A 20,267-nucleotide genomic window follows, 5' to 3' on the forward strand; every position below is an offset into this window, starting at 1 on the left:
TAGCGTGCAATCGACTCGGGATACTTATAAGATACTACCATGATTTTTTCAGATTTTTTGGTCCAAAAATAAATTAGGCCAAAAACCGGCCTTACCGACACTACTTAGGAGACAATTAACTTTTTGGGGGAAAATTCTTGTATTTTTGTGAAATTTCCTCCGCTTTTTGGTAGAAAGATAATCTTCTTGGTAGAAAATTACGTTTTTAGTCGAATATTTGACGGTTTGGTAAAAAAATAAACTATTTGGTTATAAAATCAGTTTTTTGTTAAAAATGTAACTGTTTCGCAGAAAATTCGACTGTTTAACTTAAAAATTCTATAATTTAGTAAAAAATTAAACTGCTTGAGTAAAAATTAACTTTTTGGTTAGAATGTCTGGTATTTTTATTAAATTTCGCCTTTTTTCGAAGAAAGTTAATCTTCTAGGTAGAAAATTCGTTTTTTGGTTCATCATTGAACTATTTCGATAGAAAAATTAACCCTTTGATTAAAAATTTAACTATATGGTTGTAAACTGAGTTCTTTTGTTGAAAATTCAACTATTTTGTCGAAAAAGCTTGTATTTTATTGAGAAATCTGTCTTTTTTAGTAGAAAATTCTTATTTTTAGTCGAATATTGGACTATTTGGTTAAAAATTTATCTCTCTCGGTTGAGAATTCCACTACTTGCTTGAAAGTTGAACTTCTTTCTTAAAAATCCATTTTTTTTAAATTCACATTTTTGGGTGGAAATTGAACTATTTTGTTGAAAATTCATTTTTGTTGTTGAAAAATTGAACTATTTTGGTAGAAAAATCAACTATTCAGTTGAAAATTATTTTCTAGAAAATTCAACAGTCTGTGAAAATTCGTCTTTTTGGCTTAAAATTTTACAATTTTGTTGGAATTTGTATTTTAAAAAAAATCTTTCTTTTTGGTAGAAAATTCATGTTTTTAGTTGAAAATTGGATTAAAAATTCATCTTTTCCGTCTGAGAAATCCACAAATTGGTTGAAAGTTGAACTATCTTTAAAAATTCAGTTTTTAAAGATTCATCTCTGGATGAAAATTGAACTATTTTCTTGAAAATTCTTTTTCTTTTATTAAAATTAATTTTCTGTCTTCAAATTGAACTATTTTGTTTTCGGCTTCGTTTAAATTCATATCTTTTCATAGAAAATTCATATTTCGTGAAATTAAACTACTTGGGTTGAAATTAATTTTTTGGTTGAAAATTTTTCTACTTTTGTTGAATTTCGTATTTTTTAGCAGACAGTTTATCTTCTTATTTAAAAATTCAGATTTCCCTTGAAAATTGAACTATTTTTTTAGAAGGTTCAATTGTTTGTCTTACAAATTTAACTATATGGTTGTAAACTAAGTTTTTTGTTAAAAATTCAACTGTGATGTACAAAATTCGTCTTCTGCTTTAAAAATTGAGTAGAAAATTAAACTACTTGGGTGAAGATTAACTTTTTGATTAAAAAATTCTTGTATTTTTGTTAAATTTCGTCGTTTTCGAAAGAAAGTTAATTTTCTTGATCAAAAAGTAATTTTTTTTGTCGAAAATTCTTGTGTTTTTTTTTTCATTTCCTCTTTTTTTGAAAGAAAGTTAATCTTCTTGGTTGAAAACTAAACTGTTTTGGTGGAATTTTCAAGTATTTGGTTAATAATTCAACTGTTTCGATCCAAAATCAGTCTTTTTTTTGAAAATTTAACTGTTTTTTTTTGTAGGAAATTCGTCTTTTTTAGTTAAAAATTTCACAATTTAATACAAAATTAAACCACTTACATGAAAATTAACTTTTTAGTTAAAAATTATTGTATTTTGGTTAAGTTTCGTATCTTTTTATTGAGAAAATTTATCTTCTTAGTTGAAAATCAAGTTTTTCGTTGAAAAATGAACTATTTTCGTAGAAATTTCAACTGTTTGGTTAAAAATTTAACTATGTGGTTGTAAAATAAAGTTTTGGTTGAAAATTCTTGAATTTTTATTAAATTTCGTCATTTTCTAAAAAAAGTTAATCTTCTTGATCAAAAATTCATTTTTTTTGTCGAAAAATCTTGTTTTTTTTTTAATTTCCTCTTTTTTGGAAGAAAGTTAATCTTCTTGATTGAAAACTCATTTTTTGGTTGAAAATTAAATTATTTTGGTAGAATTTTCAAGTATTTGGTTTAGAATTCAATTGTTTTTATTCAAAATCAGTCTTTTTTTGGAAAATTTAACTGTATTATAGAAAATTCATCTTTTTTATTTAAAAATTCCACAATTTAGTAGAAAATTAAACGACTTAGATGAAAATAAAATTTTTAGTTGAAAATTCTTGTATTTTGGTTAAATATAATTTTTTTCGAGAAAGTTTATCTTCTTAGTTGAAAATTAAGTATTTCGTTGAAAATTGAACTATTTTTGTAGAAATTTCAACTGTTTAGTTAAAAATTTAACTATATGGTTGTAAACTAAGGTTTTGGTTGAAAAGTCTTGAATTTTTATTAAATTTCGTTTTTTTCTAAAGAAAGTTAATCTTATTGATTGAAAATTCATTTTTTGGTTAAAAATTAAACTATTTTGGTAGAATTTTCAAGTATTTGGTTAAGAATTCAACTGTTTCTATGAAAAATCAGTCTTTTTTTGAAAATTTAACTGTTTTGTAGGGAATTCGTATTTTTTACTTAATAATTTCACAATTTAGTATAAAATTAAACTACTTGGGTGAAAATAAAATTTTTAGTTGAAAATTCTTGTATTTTGGTTAAATATCGTTCTTTTTTTGAGAAAGTTTATCTTCTTAGTTGAAAATTAAGTTTTTCGTTGGAAATTGAACTATTTTCGTAGAAATTTCAACTGCTTGCTTAAAAATTTGACTATATCGTGGTAAACTAATGTTTTGGTTAAAAATGTTTGATTTTTTTTATTAAATTTGGTCTTTTTTTGGAATAAAGTAAATCTTCTTGAATGAAAATTAATTTTTTGGTTGAAAGTTAAACTGTTTTAGTAGAATTTTCAAGTATTTGGTTAAGAATTCAACTGTTTCTATGCAAAATCAGTGTTTTTTTGAAAACTTAACTGTTTTGTGGAAAATTCGTCTTTTTTAATTAAAAATTCCACAGTTTAGTAAACAATTCAACTACTTAGATGAAAATTAACTTTTTAGTTGAAACTTCTTGTATTTTGGTTAAATTTCGTATTTTTTTATTGAGAAAGTTTATCTTCTTAGTTGAAAATTAAGTTTGTCGTTGAAAAGTAAAATATTTTTGTAGAAATTGCAAATGTTTAGTTAAAAATTTAACTATATGATTGTAAATTAAAGTTTTGCTTGAAAATCCTTGAATTTTTATTAAATTTCGTCTTTTTCTAAAGAAAGTTAATCTTCTTGATTGAAATTTCATTTCTTTTTTACTTAATAATTCCACAATTTAGTAGAAAATTAAACTACTTGGGTGAAAATAAAATTTTTAGTTGAAAATTCTTGTATTTTGGTTAAATATCATTCTTTTTGTTGATAAAGTTTATCTTCTTAGTTGAAAATTAAGTTTTTCGTTGAAAATTGAACTATTTTCGTAGAAATTTCAACTGCTTGCTTAAAAATTTAATTACGTGGTTGTAGACTAATTTTTTGGTTAAAAATGTTTGATTTTTTAAATTAAATTTGGTCTTTTTTTGGAAGAAAGTAAATCTTCTTGAATGAAAATTGATTTTTTGGTTGAAAGTTAAACTGTTTTAGTAGAATTTTCAAGTATTTGGTTAAGAATTCAACTGTGTCTATGCAAAATCAGTGTTTTTTTGAAAACTTAACTGTTTTGTGGAAAATTCGTCTTTTTTACTTAAAAATTCCACAATTTAGTGAAAAATTCAACTACTTAGATGAAAAAGTTTATCTGAAAAAAAAATTTATTTTCTTAGTTGAAAATTAAGTTTTTCGTTGAAAAGTAAAATATTTTTGTAGAAATTGAAAATGTTTAGTTAAAATTTTTTATTAAATTTCGTCTTTTTCTAAAGAAAGTTAATCTTCTTGATTGAAATTTTATTTCCTTTTTACTTAATAATTCCACAATTTAGTAGAAAATTAAACTACTTGGGTGAAAATAAAATTTTTAGTTGAAAATTCTTGTATTTTGGTTAAATATCGTTCTTTTTTTTTGAGAAAGTTTATCTTCTTAGTTGAAAATTATGTTTTTCGTTAGAAATCGAACTATTTTGGTTCAAAGTCAACTATTTGATTGAAAATTAAGTTTTTCTTGAAAATTTAACTGTTTTGTAGAAAATGCGTCTTTGTGGCTTAGAATTTCTACAATTTTGTTGAAAATTCTTGTATTTCATTGAAAAATCTTTCTTTTTAGTAGAAAATTCAGGTTTTTATTTAAAAATTTAAATACATGATTAAAAATCCATTTTTTAAAGATTCACCTCTTTAAGTGAAAATAATTTTCTTTTGATCAATTTTTCATCTGAAAATTCAACTATTCCATTCTTAATTGAAAATTCATCTTCCTTGGGTAAAAATGAGCTTTTTTGATGAAAATTCATCTTTTCAAATTTGAAAGGCAAAATTTTTCTAAAAAATCCTTTTAACTTCTTTGTCAAATTCATCTCGTTCGGTAGAAAACGCATATTTTTTTATTGAAAACTGCACTACTTTGTTAAATGCATATCTATTTCGACTTGAAATTTTTGAAATATGATTAGGATAAATTTTGGACTCTAAATTATTTAAAAATAAAATAAAAATAAATAAATAAAGAAATGGCATTAGTGGCATTTTCTAAAATAGTGAAATCGCTGGAAAAAAAATCAACTAGCGCCAATTGTAGGGTGAGTCGGAGCCCTGCAAATGATAAAAATTAATATAATTTATTTACCAGACACGTCAGATCTTCTGTGAATGCTCGTTTTCCAATGACTTTTACAGGTAAACGGGAGTTTCATTTGCGTTACTATCAAATGCGGTAGTGAAATATTGAAAGGAATATTCGAGTCCACATTTTTTTCTCCCAGTCTCATAATGTTTTCGTTGTAGAGAAGTAGGCATAAAAGCTGGGAAGCATCCACTTTAACACACTCGTTATTGGGAAAAAGAAATAAACCTTGAAAATATAAATTAATAATTGAAAAAAATCATGAAAAATTAAAATCATCCCGGAAAATAAAATGTACTTACTTCTGAGAATATTAAAGTAGATTTCAACTCGAGTAGAGAGTTCACGACGAACTGAAGCTTCTGTTGCACAAAGCAACCTCAATATTGTCAATATTGGTATTACGGAATCTGGGTAATTGATAAAGTCTTTTTCAATCTAAAAAAAAAATAATTGGAAATATTTTTTCAGATGAAATTAAATTTCAATTTCGATAAAGAGTCTTAGACATTACTTTAGAGATAAAAAATAGTGTGAAAAGTGTCACAAATTAAAAAAAAATAGTTTATAAATAGTGTAATAAGAATATAAACAATAAATAAATAGTCTAATATTACATTTTTCGATAAGAATTCATACTTTTGATTTAAACATTTTATTATTTGGTTCAAAATTGAATTAATTTTTGGAAAATTCGTCTTTTTGGCTTGAAATTTCAACAATTTGATTGGAATTTTGTTTGTTTCTTAACTAAAAGATTTTTTTAAATTGAAAATTCAACTATTTTGTTGCAGATTCATCTTTTTAGTTTGAAAATTTATTTTTTATCTGTAGAAATTTCATATTTTTTTGTTGAAAATGGACTTTTTTGTTGAAAGGTCAGATTTTCGGGTTTAAAATTCAACTGTTTTATGGAAAAATTTATATTTGAATCTTGAAAACTAAACAATTTGGTAAAAAATTTGAGTATTTGGTTAAAAATTTATATATTTTGTTAAAAATAGTTTGTTTTTTAAAGTGTAACTCAAAAATTCGTTTTTGCTGGTTAAATTCATATTTTTTTCAAATTATCTTATTGTTAAAATATCAACTATTAAATTTATTGTTGAAAATTCATCTTTTTATGTTACAAATTCAACACTTTGGTTGCAATTTTCAAATACTTTCTTAAAATTTAATTTTTTTTGGTTCTAGATTCATGATCTTAGTTGAAAATACGTTTGTTTTTGAAAATTAATTTTTTTAATGAAAATTTAACTACTTTAATGAAAATTCAAATTTTTTATAGAAAATTCGAGTCTTTTGCTTGCATTAATTTTTTTCTGCAAAAATTTCTTCTTTCATTTTTACTAAAAATGCTGCTGTTTGGTTAAAAATTAATCTGTTTCGGTTACAAATTAATTTTTTTTCTTGAAAGTTCACAATTTCGGATTGAAAATTCAACTGTTTTGTAGAAAATTCGTACTATCAAGTTGAAAATTAAACGATTTGGTAGAAAATTGTTGTATTTTATTGAAAATCAGACTTTGTTGGTCAAATCCAACTACTTTTTATTTTAAATCCAATTGCTTTTTATTTTTTCATTAAAATATTTATTTTTTGTAATATCAGCTATTACATTTTTTGTTAAAAATTCGTCTTATTACGTTAAAAATTAAATTTCTGAGTCGAGTTGAAAGTGCGTTTTTTGTTGTTGAAAATTAATTTTTTAAGTGAAAATTTAACTGCTTTAACGAAAATTCAACTGTTTTATTGAAAATTCGTCAACTGTTTTGTAGAAAGTTCATATTTTTAATTTGAAAATTAAACAACTGCACTAATTTCTTAAAAATTAATTTTTTTTATTGAAGCTTAATAATTTGATTGAAAATTCTTTTTTTTAGTTAAAAATTAGTTTTATTAACTGAAAATTTAACTATTTTTTCAAAATTCTACTGTTTATAACAAAAATCGTCTTTTTAGCTTGAATGTATATTTTTCTGCAAGAAAATCGTATTTTTAACTAGATAATTTAAACATTTGATAGTAAATGTAACTATTTAGTTGATAACTGATGTACTTTGTTCGAAATTTGTAATTTTCTTGGTAGAAAATCATTTTTTTTAAAGCTGAAATTGCAACTGTTTAGTTGAAAATGAATCTGTTTTAGTTGAAGATTAAAGTATTTTTGTTGAAAATTCGTCTTTTCTGGTTAAATCCAATTGTTTTTTTATATTTAATTAAAATATTTATTTTTTGTAATATCAGACATTACATTTTTTTGTTTAAAATTCGTCTTATTACGTTAAAAAATCAATTTCTGGGTCGAAATTTGAACTACTTTCTTAAAAATTAATTTTTTTGGTTCAAAATTTATAATCTTAGTTGAAAATTCGTTTTTTAAAGTTAAAAATTAGTTTCATTAACTGAAAATCTAACTAATTTTTCAGAAATCTACTGTTTATAAAAAAAATCGTCTTTTTGGCTTAAATGTATATTTTTCTGTAAAAAAATCGTATTTTTAATTAGAAAATTTAAACATTTGATAGTAAATGTAACTATTTAGTTGATAACTAATTTTTTTTTTTGTTCGAAATTTGTCATTTTTTTAGTAAAAAATCACTTTTTAAAAGTTAAAAATGCAACTGTTTGTTTGAAAATTATTCTGTTTTAGTTGAAGAATAAAGTATTTTGTTACAAACTCTTTTTTGTCTGGTTCAATACAGTTAAATCAATGACTTCTGGGTCAAAAATTGAACTACTTTGTTGAACTCATTTTTTTAAAATTAAAAATGTAACTGTTTGATTTAAAAAATCTTTTTTGCTTCGACTGTTTTTTGTGTAAAATGACAATTTTTTCTTAGCTAAATAAACAAATATTGCCGTTTTTATTTAAAATTAATCTTTTTCTGTTAAAAATTCAAATACGTGGTTGAAAATTGAACTAATTTTTTAACTCATAAGAATCTCGAAAATAAATTCACAAAAAAATTAGTGGTTCGAAATTTCAAACAAAAACTATTAATTACCCATAGAAACAATTTTCCGGTTATTTTAGCCAAATTAGTGAACAAATTCGTAAACATTTTTCTAGAAAATGTAACAAAATATTGGCATCAGCAGAAAATAGCGATAAAAATTTAAATTAAAAAAATTGTATTTTGTTCTTCAAATGATAAATAATTTTTTTAAATAATTGAAATATTTAAATTACGGAAAATTGTGTGCCTTTAGTGTAATTTTTTCCAAAATATTAGCAAAATAGTCTCATCGCTAAAAAAAAGTGTCAAATAGTGTAGTGAGTGCATGGCCTCGAAATATAATATTTATAAAAATTACCAAAGCACTGGAAAACATTTCCAGTATTATCTGCAGTCCACTTTCGGCGATAAAAAGTTTATGTAAAGAAACGTCAGTTAGCATCACGCTCACTTGAACCAGAGCCGATTTCCTAATTTTTGGTTCAATACTCGAAGATTTCAGCATTTCAAGCACGGATAACAAACTAGTTCTCTGAAATAAGCGTACATTTTTAAGTCAGTTTTTTGCACCTTATGAAAATATATTTTTAAGGTGACCACCAAATTTCAGAACAAATTTCTGGGCATTTTTATGGTCTTATTTCCGGGTTCGAACAGTCAATCTTCAAATTTTTAATTTGTACAATAATTTTTGTTCAATTTTAAAATACTAATGCCTTATTATTAAATGTGGATTTTACTATTATGATGGACTGAAAAACTAAATATGATTAGATTTATGGGTAATTGTACTAAACATTTTCTTTGTGGCATTAGGGAAAAAATCGAAAAAAATAAACAATTTCTCATAATTAGACAAGTTAATCGGAAATTTTCAATATTTCAACTTTTTAAATTTTGTGTTTTTTTTTTTTGATAAGGTTGCAAAAAAAGACCTGAAGTTGACATTTTTTTACAATCAGGACGGCATGTTGTGCGTATTATGTGGGCTAAATAACTTTTGTAGCCAGGAGAATTTTTTTTCACAAAATCCAATTTTCTAATTTTTCTCGCTACAGTCTAAAAAGTTATAAAAATAAAAACTATCTCTTGCTTTATTGCGATATCTTACATCCTTAAATAAAAAAAATTCAAAAAATATAATTTTTTAAAAATATTGAGAAGAATAAAAAGGTGGGGTTTTCCAGAAAATCTTTTTTATTTTCTTCTCCAAATTTTGAAAACATTAGAAAAATTATTTGACAATAAACGCTTTCAAAATAAAAATAATAAATATCTGAATTAGGCAGGTGAAAGTTATAGATAATTAAATAAAATCAACAGTTTTTAATAAACCAAACACAAAATTCAAATACGCGTAATTTCGTAGATTTTTTTTTGCAAATTTTAAAAATACGTATAGAACATATAGAACACGTGTAGAATATTCAAAGAATTTTTCTTCTTTTTTTACGGATCTTGTGTAAAAAATTTAATTTTTTCGTTTTCAAATGTCGTCATTTTTTCAAATATTTTTTTAGTTTTGGAGAAAAACCGTCTTCTTTTCTCGCTTCCAACTTACTTTATTTGTTGAAAATTCGCACTTTTTAATTGAATTCCACGGCTATTATTTCAAAAAAATTTTTTATTGGAATATCAACTATTACATTTTACGTTTTTTGTTGAAGATTCATTTCTTTTGTTCAAAATTGATTAACTGAAAATTTAACTTATCTGCTTTTGGTTAAAAATTCGGTTTTTTAGTTTAAAAATGAACCATTTGGATGAAAAATAATGTATTTTCTTGAAAATTAATATTTTTTGTTGAAAAATAATTTATAGGTTGAATAATCTAATTTTTTTTAATCAATCTTTTTAGTTGAAAATTCAACTACTTATGTGTTTCAAAATTGACTTTTTAAAAAAATTCTTCTTCTTGATTGCAAATTCATTTATTTTTGGTTAAATTCCATTTCCTGGTTAGAAATTTAACTACTTTGTTAAAAATATCTTTTTTTTATTAAAGATGAAACTTTTTGGTTGAAAAATCGACTTTTCGGTAGAAAATTGATCTTCTTGTTTGAAAATTAATCTTTTTTCGTTGAAAATTTCAGTACTATTTCATTTTTGGCTCCAACTTCATATTTTTTAGTTACAAATTCATTTCTTTCGACGAAAATTTAACTATTTTATTGAAATATTTTTTAAAATTAAATTTTTGAAGTTAAAAATTGATTATTTCATTTCAGATTTGTTTTCTCAATTTATATTCAACTATTTTATAAAATTTAATATTAAAATATATTTCGGATGGAATATCAACTATTCAATTTTTTGTTGAAAATTATTTTTTTTTGGTGCAAAGTTATACTACTTTGTTAAAGAGTAAGAAATAAATGTAGTAAATATTTTAAGTTCTAACTAAAAACAGCAAATTTTCTACTAAAAGAAAAAGTATTTTCAAGAAAATGGTTAGATTTTCAAACAAGGAAAATAAAATTTTAACCAAAAATGGAATACAGAAATTAATTTTTAACTAAAGTAATGAATCTTCAACCAAAAAATTACTTTTTAACTAAGTAGTATATCTTTGAACCAAAAAAGATGAATTTTCCACAAAAACTGAAATATTTGAAAATCCAACCAAAAACAAATTTTAATATTGAATAAAAAACTTTAAAATTTAAACAAAAAGACAAATTTTTAATAAAGTAGTTCAATTTTAAACCAAAACTAATGAGTTTTCAACTGAAATAATAATTTTTACAAAAATTTTTTTTTTGACAATGTAGTTAAATTGGTAACAAAAAAAAAAGAATTTTTAACCAAAATATATGGATTTTCAAACAAGAAGGATAACTTTCTAAAAAAAGAAAAGAAAAACAAATTTTGAAAAAATCAGGTAAATTTTCAAGCAAAAAATGATTTTTCAACCGTAAAATTTAATAGTTGATATTTCAACCAAAAAATATTTTTAATTAGAAGCCATGGAATTCAACAAAAATTGGAGGAATATTCAACAAAATTATGTAATTTTCAAAATAAAAAAGATCAGTGTTTAACCAAAAATAAAGCAAATAAAAGAAAAATTTTTTAATAAAAAAAAAAGAAACTTCAACTGATAAAATTTTGATTCAAAACAGTTGAATTCAACCAAAAAAATACGATTTTTCTCCAAAAAATTTGGTTTTTTAATTGTTTAAAATGTAGCTTATCTTCGCTATAAAAAATAGAAAACTTTTGACATTCAGAACCATACAAAAGAACTGACCGTACCCAAAATATTAAATTTTTTCTTATTAAACTCAATGAATGACACTTTGAATTTATTTCACGAATGAATTATATACTGTTATTAATATATTTTATAAAAAAACTACTTTTGATTTATTAAATTTAAATTTTCGCAAAATAATTTGGAAATTCCCGGACAAAACATGAATTCACATCCACTTCCCAGTTTTTTTTCAGGTTTAAAAAAATGTTTCGTTTTCCTTCTACGGGGCCACCTTGAAATTTGAGTTTTTTAAAACAAATTATTGATTAATTTAAAATTTTTTTATACCTGATAACTGCCGTCAGGTCGTCTAAAAGAGGTTTCTCGTTCAAAAACACAAAGAGAACTCAGAGGCAACCCGTGCAGAGACGATAATCTTGGCAATTTCTGGGCTGAGCCGCTTTCTTTTCCGAGTAGCCAAATTAATCGACATACAGCTTCTTCTCTTATATCAGCGTTAGCGGCAAATAGAAATCGGAGATTACCTTTTAAAACCTATGTGCAATAAAATTTTCATTGACAACACTAGTTATACAATTTAAAGTTTTGTAAAAAATTTAGAGATAATTCAAACAGGATAATAAAAAATAGGCAAATAATTATAATTTCTGTGCAGGCCTTTGACTTATTTTAGTTATCAAAAGTAGTGTAAATAGTGTCAGAAATCTAAAAAAATAGTGTAAAAATAGGTCCATAACATTTTTTAATTATGACACTTATCTGGAGTCCAAATTTAACACTTAAAGTGTATTATGGGTGACTGACACCCCAAGAAAATTTCAAACTCTTACAAACCATACTTGACTCGAAAAAATTAAGTAAGTGTCGCCATCTAGTTTTAGTTGGAGACATTAACTGTAAGTAAAAATATCATGGGGTGCAAATAAATATCTTTTTTGAAAGCACTCATGTTGCAATATTTTTTTTATGAAAGTACACTATTACAAAAGTATAGTCAGAAATTTTCAGGTTAAAATCATTAAAATTGCGTGAGTTATGAATTTTTAAGTAAACAACTCATTTTTTCACTTTTTTTCAATAATTTTTTTAACAAACTTAAAACAAATAAATGGCTGTAAAATCAACTCTACCTTATTAAAAATACCTTAAACTATATTGGATAATTTTATTGTGACAAAATATTCAATAGGGGTTAAACAATACATGATTAAATACGCTGGGGTGTTAAACACCCACGATGCACTTTATCGTGATTTTTAGCATGTATGCACTTTGAGGGTTAAAAGTATAGAGTTTGAAGTTGAAAAGTGTCCAATGGAGAATTAACTTTATTTTTTAATAAATTTCTCAGTTTTTTAATCTAATATTTAAAAAATATTAAAAATTAGTTTCAAAATTTATTTGAAATGTTATTATTTAGTTTATAAATTATGTAAATCCATATTTATTTATAGCAGGATTAATTAACAAAACCCAATAAGAAATTCGGGGTTAAAAATTTAAGTACTTTGTTGAAAATTCGTCTTTCTTGGTTTAAAAATTAAAAAATCTGAAACTTTTCAATCATAAAATTTCGCAGAAAGTAAATTTTTTGGGTTAAAAATGTAACTTTTTTTGTTGAAAATTAACTTTTATGTTAAAAATTCATACTCTGGGATTAAAATTTTAGCTGCGTAGTAGAAAACTTGTCTTTTCGATTTGAAAAATCAACAATTTTTTTTAGAAAATTTAGCTATTTGAATAATATTTGTGTTTTATCAATTTCTCTAGATATTTTACTTTTTTGGGTTAAAAAGGCAACTGTTAGATTGAAAATTAATCGATTTCGTTTGCAAATAACATTTTCTTAAAAAATTAACTGATTTGTAGAAAATTCGTATTTCTGGCTGGAAAATTTAACTATTTAACTTGATTTATTTGCTTGAAAAATCGTCTTTTTTCGTAGAAAATACATTTTTTTGGTTAAAAATGTAACTTTACGGTTGAAAATAATTTAGTTTTAGTCTAGAATTCAAGATCTTTTTTAAAAATTATTTTTTATGAATCCAACTCCTTTTCATTTTAAATTAAATTTTTTTTTAAATATCAATTATTACATTTTTCGTCGTAAATTCATCTTTTTAGATTAGAAATTTAACTTTTTCATTGAAAGTTAAACTGCTTTCGTAAATGTTAATTTTCGTATGAGATTAATAATTTTAGTTGAAAATTAGTTTTTTCTGTTGATAAAATTAATTTTTTAAACTGAAAATTTAACTATTTTGATGACAATATTCAACTATCTGATTGACATTTGTTTTTCATTTCTTTTTTTAAAATAAATTTTTGTCTTTTTGGTTTAAAAAATCAAGAATTTAGTAGATAATTTGACACGTTGGTTAAAAATCCATGTATTTTTTTTTAATTCGTCGATTTTATGAGAAAAAAAATTTTTTTGGTTAAAAATACAACTGTTTAGTTGGAAAATATTCACTTTTAGTTTCATATTCAAGTAGTTTCATAAAAAATAGTTAATTATACATTTTTGATTCAAGATTCATAAATTTAGTTCCAAATTATTATTTTTTATTAGAATTTATATTTAAAATTTAAAATTGAACTATTTTCTTAAAAATTTAACTGCTAGAAAATGACTTTTTTTTATCAAAAATTCATATTCTCCGTTTAAAATTTAACTGTTCTTAGAAAATTCGTCTATTTGGTTTAACAATTCAAAATTTGGTAGAAAATTAAACTATTTTGTACAAACTTAAACTTTTTTTGGTAGAAAATTATTCTTTTTTGTATAAAATTCAACAATTTGGTAAAAAATGTATCTATTTTCTTGGGAGTTCGACTTTTCAAATAGAAAATAATTCTTCTTGGTTGAAAATTCAACTATTTGGTCAACAATTTATGTATTTTGTTGCAAATTCATATTCTTTTGGTACAAAATTTAACTTCTCGGTTGAAATTTCAACTTCTTTCATAAAAGTTACTTTTTTGGTTAAATTAATAATTTAAGTGGAGTTTTTTTATCTTTTCGTTAAAAATTAAAACTTTTGATCAAAATTCTTATTCTCGGATTGAAAATTCCTCTGGTTTCTACAAAATTTGTCATTTTGGATTAAAAATCCGACAATTTCATAGAAAATTGTACTATTTGTTACAAAATTAAACTATTTTGTAGAAAAATGAATTTCTTTTTTAAAATTAATTCTCCTTAATATAAATTTAACAATAGCATCTTTGGTTAAAAATTGATTTTTTTTTAGTTAAAAAATTAAACTGCTTAGTTACAAATTTTTAAAAATGAAACAAATATAAACTAAAAATTAATAAAATAAAATTTGTACTAGTATTACATCCATTGTTCAGACTATTTAGTTGAAAATTTATGTAATTCGTTGAAAATTCGTCTTGTAGGTTGAAAATTCTTTTTTTAGGTAGAAAATTATTCTTTTTGGTCGAAAATTCAATACTTTGGTTGAAAATTTATGTATTTTGATGAAAGTTCGACTTTTTAAATAGAAAATTAAACTTTTTGGTTAAAAATTCAACTATTTGGTTAAAAAATTATGTATTAAGTTGCGATTTCATCTTTTTTGGTAGAAAATCGAACTTCTCGGTTGAAATTTCAACGACTTTCCTGAAAGTTAATTTTTTGGTTAAATTCATTATTTTAGTGGAATTTTTTTTTTGTTACAATTTTATGGTTTTAACTACAGATGCAACTACTTTGTTGAGAATTCAATTGATTGATTGAAAATTAAAACTTTTGATCAAAATTCTTACTCTCGGGTTGAAAATTTCTCTGCTTTCTAGAAAATTTGTGAAAATAAATACTTTTTCTTTTTTTAAATTCATTCTTCCGAATCGAAATTTAACTACCACATTTTTGGTGAAAAATAGATTAATTTTTTTAGTTAAAAAATGCAACTATTTAGTTAGAAATTTTCAGAAACGAAATGAAAAAAAAGAAAACTATTTTTTTTTGGTCGAAAATTCAACTCTTTAATTAAAAAATTTATGTATTTTGTGATAGTTCGTCTTCTCTAATAGAAAATTAATCTTCTTGGTTGAAAATTCAACTATTTTGTTAACAATTTATGTATTTTGTTCTGAATTCATCTTTTTTGATAAAAAATTGAACTCATTGGTTACAAGTTCAACTAATTCCATAAGTTTTTTTTAAAGATTTATAATTATAGTTTATATTTTACTACTACTTTCCTAAAAGGTATTTTTTGTTTGTTAAAATCACCATTTTAGTTAAAATTTTATTTCCTTTTTGTTAAAAATTACCGGTTTTAACTAAAAATACAACCACTTTTTGAATAATTCAACTAATTGGTTGAAAATTAGTATTTTCGGGTTGAAAATTCCTCTGCTTTCTAAAAAATTTGTCATTGGGATGAAAAATTCGATAATTTCGTAGAAAAATCTACTAATTGTTACAAACCTTAACGATTTTGTAGAAAATCCTTTTTCTTTTTTTTTTTAAATTAATTCTCCTGGATGAAAATTCAACTAAAAATTATTAAAATCAAATTTAGACTAGAATCAAATCCAGTGCACAAACTTTTTAGTTGAAAATTTATGTAATTCCTTAAAAATTCGTCTTTTAGGTTGAAAATTATTTTTTTAAGAATTTTTTTTTTTTTAGTTTGAAAATTTAACTCTTTGGTTGAAAATGTATGTATTTTGTTGAAAGTTCGTCTTTTCTAATAGAAAATTAATCGCCTTGGTTGAAAATTTCAATATTTTTTTAAACAATTTATGTATTTTGTTGCGAATGCATCTTTTTTTGTAGAAAATTGAACTTCTCGATTGAAATTTTAACTAATTTCCTAAAAGTTAATTTTTTGTTTAAATTAATCATTTTAGTTAATATTTTTTACATCTTTTTAATAAAAATGTATGGTTTTAACTAAAGATGTAACTACTTTGTTGACAATGACTTTGTTATTCAATGAAATTTTCATTTCTTTAATAATAAATTCAGATAAATAATTTAATAAAATCAAAAAGAATTCTAGTAGTTGTTACAAACTTAAGATATTTGATAGAATATCTGTTTTCTTTTATTAAACTATTTTTCCTGAATGAAAATTTAACAACCGCATTTTTGTTCGAAATTTGATTTTTTTTAGTTAAAAATTTTTTTTAGAAACAAAACAAATATAATCTAAAATTAATCAAATAAATGTAATTCCTTAAAAATTCGTCTTTTAGGTTGAACTTTCTTTTTTCAATAGAAAATTAATCTTCTTGGTCAAAAAATTAAATATTTTGTTAACAATTTATGTATTTTGTTGCAAATTCATTTTTTAAATAAAAAATTGAACTGATTGGTTACAAGTTCAACTAATTTCATAACAGTTTTTTTTAAAGATTTATAATTCTAGTTTAAATTTTACTACTACTTTCCTAAAAGGTATTTTATGTTTGTTAAATTCACCATTTTAGTTAAAATTTTATTTCCTTGTTGTTTAAAATTACCGGTTTTAACTAAAAATGTAACTTCTTTGTTGAAAATTCAATTGTTTGTATGAAAATTCTCATTTTCGGGCTGAAAATTCCTCTCCTTTCCAAAAAATTTGCCATTTGGATGAAAAATTCAACAATTTCGTAGAAAAATCGACAAATTATTAATTGTTAAACCTAAACGATTTTAAAGAAAATATTTTTTCTCTTTTTAAATTAATTCTCCTGAATGAAAATTAAACTAAAAATTAATCAAATAAAATATGGACTAGCATCACCTCCATTGTTCAAACTATTCAATTGAAAATTTATCTAATTTGTTGAAGATTCGTCTTTTAGGTTGCAAATTTTTTGTTTTGGATAGAAAGATATTCTTTTTGATTGAAAATTCAAATATTTTTCTCAACAATTTATGTATTTTGTTGTGAATTCATCTTTTTTTTTTTGGTAGAAAATTGAATTTTGCGGTTAAAATTTCAACTACTTTCCAAAAATTTCATTTTTTAAAGATTTATTATTCGAGTTGGAATTTTGTTTTCTCTTTCTTGAAAATTGATGGTTTTAACTAAAAATGTGATTTCTTTGTTGAAAATTCAATTGTTTGTTTGAAAATTCTTATTTTCGGATGGAAAATTCCTCTCCTTTCTAAAAAATTTGTCATTCAGATGAAGAATTCCACAATTTCGTAGAAAAATCGACCAATTGTTAATTGTTAAACCTAAACGATTTTTAAGAAAAATTTAAAAAAAAATTTATTTATTTTGTTGCGTATTCATCTTTTTTTGTAGAAAATTTTCTCTTTCTTAAAAATTGATGGTTTTAACTAAACATGTAACTAATTTGTTGAAAATTCAACTGATTGGTTGAAAATTCTTATTTTCGGGTGGAAAATTCCTCTCCTTACAAAAATACGCGATTTTGAAGAAAATCCTTTTTCTTTTTTTAAATTAATTCTCCTTAATGAAAATTAAACTAAGAATTAATCAAATAAAATTTGGACTAGCATCACCTCCATTGTTCAAACTATTGAATTGAACATCTATTTAATTTATTTAAAATTCGTCTTTGGGTTAAAAAATGTTTGTTTTAGATAGAAAATTATTCTTTTTCTCGACAATTCAACTCTTTGGTTGAAAATTTATGTATTTTGTTGAAAGTTCGTCTTTTCTAATCGAAAATTAAACTATTTGATTAATAGTTTATATATTTTATTGCGAATTCATCTTTTTTTATAAAAAATTGAACTCCTTGGTTGAAAGTTCAATTACTTTCCTAAAAGGTAATTTTTCGTTAAATTCACCATTTTATTCGAAATTTGGTTTCCTTTTTGTTAAAAATTAATGTTTTTCACTAAAAATGTAATTTATTTATTGAAAATTAAACTGATTGGTTGAAAATTCTCATTTTCGGGTTGAAATTTCCTCTGCTTTCAGAAAAATTTGTCATTTGGATGAAAAAGTCGACAATTTCGTAGAAAAATCTACTAATTGTTACAAACCTAAAGGATTTTAAAGAAAATCCTTTTTCTTTTTTTAAAACTAATTCTCCTTGATGAAAATTCAACTAACAATTAATCAAATCAAATTTGGACTTGTATCACATCCAGTGTTCAAACTATTGAGACGAAAATATATCTAATATGTTGAAAATTCATCTTTTAAGTTGAAAATTTTTCGTTTTAGATAGAAAATTATTCTTTTTGGTATAAAATTCGACTATTTGGTTATTAATTTATGTATTTTGTTGCAAATTTATTTATTTTTTTGCTAAAAAATTGAACTCCTTGGTTGAAAGTTAAACTACTTTCCTAAAAGGTAATTTGTTTGTTAAATTCACCATTTAAGTTGACATATTGTTTGCCTTTTCTTAAAAATCGATGATTCTAACTAAAAATGTAACTCCTTTATTGAAAATTCAACTGATTGGTTGAAAATTCTTTTTTTTTGGTAGAAAATTCGAATATATAGTCCAAGGCCTGCCAGGGTTTAAAGATACACCAAATTTTAAAGATCTAAAAAAGAGAAAAAATAAATATATTTTTAAATACCTCGATGTAGGAAAGTTGTATATCATTAGAAACATCAGGATCAAGCATTTTAATAACAGACTGTCCTAAACTTGTCTGATTGGACGCCAAACATTGCAAAAGAGGCAATACGGGAACCATGGACTCTAAAAATTTCATCCAGCCCGTTTCACCCATTTGAACTTTGCCCTTTAACATGTAAACTAGCATTTCTTCCGCCATATTTCTGATCTAAAATAAAAAAAATAAAAAATTATATACTTTTGGACTTATTGTACTTTTCATTAATTCGTACCTAAGAGATTTTTTTAAAAAAGAACCTTGGCATTCTCGTGTTTTGCACCATGACAAATAATTTCTGTCATAATTGTTGGCTCAAATAAAAACGACAAGCTTTCCCAGTGTCGTCTGTTTCTTGTAAACTCAACTCCCAAAATTGAGACAACTAGAGAATAACATTCGTGATACATTACACCTTGAATATCCAAATCCCCATAGGCTAGTAAACCAGCCGTCAATTTTGTGGCAGTTCCAAGATCCTCGGAACTAAATTTGTAGCTTGAAAAGAATTAGGTAAAGTTGAAATCAACAGAGAGGAATTTGGGAAAAATAGTTAATATTTAAAGATTAAATTTTTATGCAGTAAAAAATCTTTTTTTTTTTTTGAATTTATAATTATAATTAATTTCTAATTTAAAAAAATATACATTTTTTTAAATTTAAACTTATAGGAAAAGTTTTATACGACAACTGAATTTTTATATCCCGTGATATAATTTCTTGTGTCTCCACAGTGGATTTAAAGTTGAAAACAAATGATAAAAACTTGAATTTTCATAATTTTTTAACAGTTATCGCACATTTTTTGAATCACGGTTGATCAAAAATGTAATATATATGTATGACTTTACATGTACTATTTAAATATTTAAATATTTCAAATATTTCATAAAAGTTTCATACAGATTTCAAAAGAATACAAGCCTTTTCAGGGTTTCAAAAAGGGTTCAATAATTTATTAAAAGAATTTGAGTGTAAAATTAATTAAATAATTTAAGATTTAAACAAAATTCTAAGATTTTAAACGATTTCAAATGTTTCAATGATTTCAAATGAGTAAGAAAGATTTCGAAAATATTCCAAAATATTTCAATAAGTTCAAACTAGCACAAAATATTTCACAAATAGAGCTTAAAGAAATCTTTCGCTAATATTTAAAAAAATTCATAAAAAATTCATCAAAAATTCAAAAGGTTCCAAAAAACTTTACAAAGATTTTAAATATTTTAATGATTTAAAATAAAAGCAAAAGATTTCAAAAATATTTCTCAAGAAAAGAATTCAATTTTAAATTCAAAAGATAAATTTTCTATCAAAAAATACCCTCTTTTAATAAAATATATAAATTTTTAACTAAAACAGATAAATTTACAATCTAAAACTAAAATAGTTCAATTTGCAGTTAGAAACGTAAATTTTAAACAAACAAAAAAAACGAGTTTTCAGCAAAATTAATTTTCAATTTAAAATATAAATTTTCAAATAAAAGAAACTGATTGTGAGCCAAAGAAATCAATTTTTAATCACAGTGATCAATTTTCAACTAAAAATATGAATTTTTGACCAGATAGTAGAATTTTCAACCAAACATATGTATTTTTTATTTTAAAAAATTCATCTAAATATATTGTTTTTGACCAAAGAAATGAATTCTTAACAAAAAAAAGAATAGTTAAATTGTCTACAAAATAGGACATTTT

At 23.0% G+C, this 20,267-nt stretch overlaps 1 protein-coding gene across 1 annotated transcript in view; it reads right to left on the bottom strand.

The window, feature by feature from the left end:
• Positions 1-20,267, bottom strand: part of LOC117178282 (rotatin) — a 126,931-nt gene that overhangs the window by 69,135 nt on the left and 37,529 nt on the right. Inside the window, exons 10-15 of the mRNA XM_033369642.1 lie at positions 18,828-19,065; positions 18,529-18,738; positions 11,343-11,549; positions 8,157-8,330; positions 5,141-5,276; positions 4,842-5,066 (exon numbers count right to left, since the gene is read on the bottom strand). Of these exons, the coding sequence (XP_033225533.1) occupies positions 4,842-5,066; positions 5,141-5,276; positions 8,157-8,330; positions 11,343-11,549; positions 18,529-18,738; positions 18,828-19,065 (1,190 nt within the window). The remainder of the gene's footprint in view (positions 1-4,841; positions 5,067-5,140; positions 5,277-8,156; positions 8,331-11,342; positions 11,550-18,528; positions 18,739-18,827; positions 19,066-20,267) is intronic.

Source organism: Belonocnema kinseyi, chromosome 8, assembly GCF_010883055.1.
Source record: "Belonocnema kinseyi isolate 2016_QV_RU_SX_M_011 chromosome 8, B_treatae_v1, whole genome shotgun sequence".
NCBI lineage: Eukaryota > Metazoa > Arthropoda > Insecta > Hymenoptera > Cynipidae > Belonocnema > Belonocnema kinseyi.